Source organism: Helobdella robusta (assembly GCF_000326865.2).
Source record: "Helobdella robusta unplaced genomic scaffold HELROscaffold_1, whole genome shotgun sequence".
Taxonomy (NCBI): domain Eukaryota; kingdom Metazoa; phylum Annelida; class Clitellata; order Rhynchobdellida; family Glossiphoniidae; genus Helobdella; species Helobdella robusta.
Window position 1 is genome coordinate 589,481 of NW_008703570.1, and position 1,956 is coordinate 591,436.

The 1,956-nt window shown below is 41.8% G+C and overlaps 1 protein-coding gene across 1 annotated transcript in view; it reads left to right on the forward strand.

The window, feature by feature from the left end:
* Nucleotides 1–987: 987 nt before the first annotated feature.
* HELRODRAFT_158362 (hypothetical protein) overlaps nucleotides 988–1,956 on the forward strand; it is a gene marked incomplete at both ends in the record, with an annotated part of 983 nt that continues 14 nt past the window's right edge. The window contains 2 exons of the mRNA XM_009010453.1: nucleotides 988–1,016; nucleotides 1,382–1,956. The exon at nucleotides 1,382–1,956 is cut by the window's right edge and continues 14 nt beyond it. Coding sequence (XP_009008701.1) covers nucleotides 988–1,016; nucleotides 1,382–1,956 — 604 coding nt within the window. The remainder of the gene's footprint in view (nucleotides 1,017–1,381) is intronic.

The window sequence follows — 1,956 nt, forward strand, 5'->3', positions numbered from 1 at the left end:
TCGGTGTTGTTTTTTGTTCTTCTCGTTTCTTTTGAGCATCTGAGATACGTCGAAGCTCCGCTGCCTGAATCCTTGATATGAGCTTTTTTGCAAGAGAGGTCGATCCTCTTGAGCGCTTCCCAGTTATCGAGTTGAAAGCCCGTGTTGATCAGCAATTTTTTGAGGTCGTTTTTGAAACGCTTTTTGGTTTCCATGCTGGTCGTGTTCCCTGGCATAATTCACCGTAAAATAGCTGTCTGGCATTTTTACCACATAGCCTGTCTATCTGATTTGAGCTGTGTGTTTTGGCTCTTAACTGTAGTATCTGGAATTTTGTGTTAGATGATGTGGAAGACTTTCCAAAGACAGCTCACGTTGAAGTGATTTAACTGTTTATAGTGTCTATTACATATAGTCCAGGTTTCCAAAGCGTAGAGGATCCTTGTGAGTAAAACTGCATAGTACACTTTCATTTTGAAGATGAGACTAAGTATTTCCAGAAATTTTCTCGTAGATTATTAAAATGAGAAACTGACTTTTGTTATTCGATTGATCACTTTTAGATAAGTGAAGTTTTAGACTGCTTTGAGTCTTGTGTCTTTTACGGCTGCATTCGGCCGTTACTAGTTTGGTTGGAATGGGGGCTGATACGTAACATAGGTCTTGTTGGTGTTAATAGTGACGCCAAAGTTTTTGCAGGCCTGTGCAAAACCGTTCAGAACATGTTGCATCTGATGTTAAGAACATGCACGAAGGACACAGTCGTCAGCAAATAGGAGATTTTCAATCTTGGTAAATGAAAATTTTGTAATTGACTGTATTAGAGCATTTTAAAATGTTTGGTATCGTTTCCACCTGAGTATCTTTGGATCTCCTGGTTTTTGGCTAAACTGTGCCATGCATTTTTCATAGTTTCTTTTGCACACTTTTCATTGCTCTGACAAGAACATTTTTTTTGGCATATATACATACACACATACAAACATATATACATGCATACACTAAAGAATGGATAGGAAAAATAATATATATAACAGGTGGCCCTAATGAAAGTAGTTATTTAAACAAACCTTGTAACTTTTATTACAAAAATTTAACTCCTTTTGCATTTCTGGATGGAGCTGCTGTGTACCTGTCTGTGCGAGACCAGGGTCATTGATAAAAGTTGAACTCGAAAATGATTGCTTCCCGAACCTTGGTTAGTTGATCAAAACGGGTTCATACTTACATACATACATACATGCATGCATACATACATACATGCATGCATGCATACATACATACATACATGCATGCATGCATACATACATACATACATGCATGCATGCATACATACATACATACATACATACATACATTTGAGGACTGCCCATCTGTATGATCACGTTCCCAAACCGTGCAGAGACAAGGTATCTAAAGCATTGTCGGCTTTATTGACGGCCGTTTGCGATGATCCCTGCGACGCGGCCCATTGGTGCAGGCTCCAATGTTTTTTCGCATTTGTTTTGTTCAAGCCCACCAGGGGCGGTCGCAGGACTAATCAAGCCAATTACGTTATTAAACGGTTGGCCGAATTCAGTTCGACCGAGGTCGAGATTATTGTGGCAAGCTTCAACACTGACCACAACACCAAACCGCGTAAGCACAATCCAAACAGTTGGATTAGTGCAGTAACCACTCGGATTGAACAGGGCAGTCTCTCGGCGGCCGTCAGACTTGCTTGTTCGCCCGCAGGCCTGGCGGAGAGCTTGCCTGAGACACTCGCTAAACTCAAAGCTATTCATCCCAGTGCTCCATTGAACAGGCGAGCTTTCCCCGCTCAGGAGCCGTCCAATGGTCGCGTTTCACCAGCCCAGGTGTTGACGGCTTTAAAATCGTTTAATAATGGTTCATCGGGAGGCCTTGATGGCTTGAGGCCTCAGCACATAAAGGATTTACTTTCCGGTCCGACGCCCACCGATGAATTGTTAAATAACC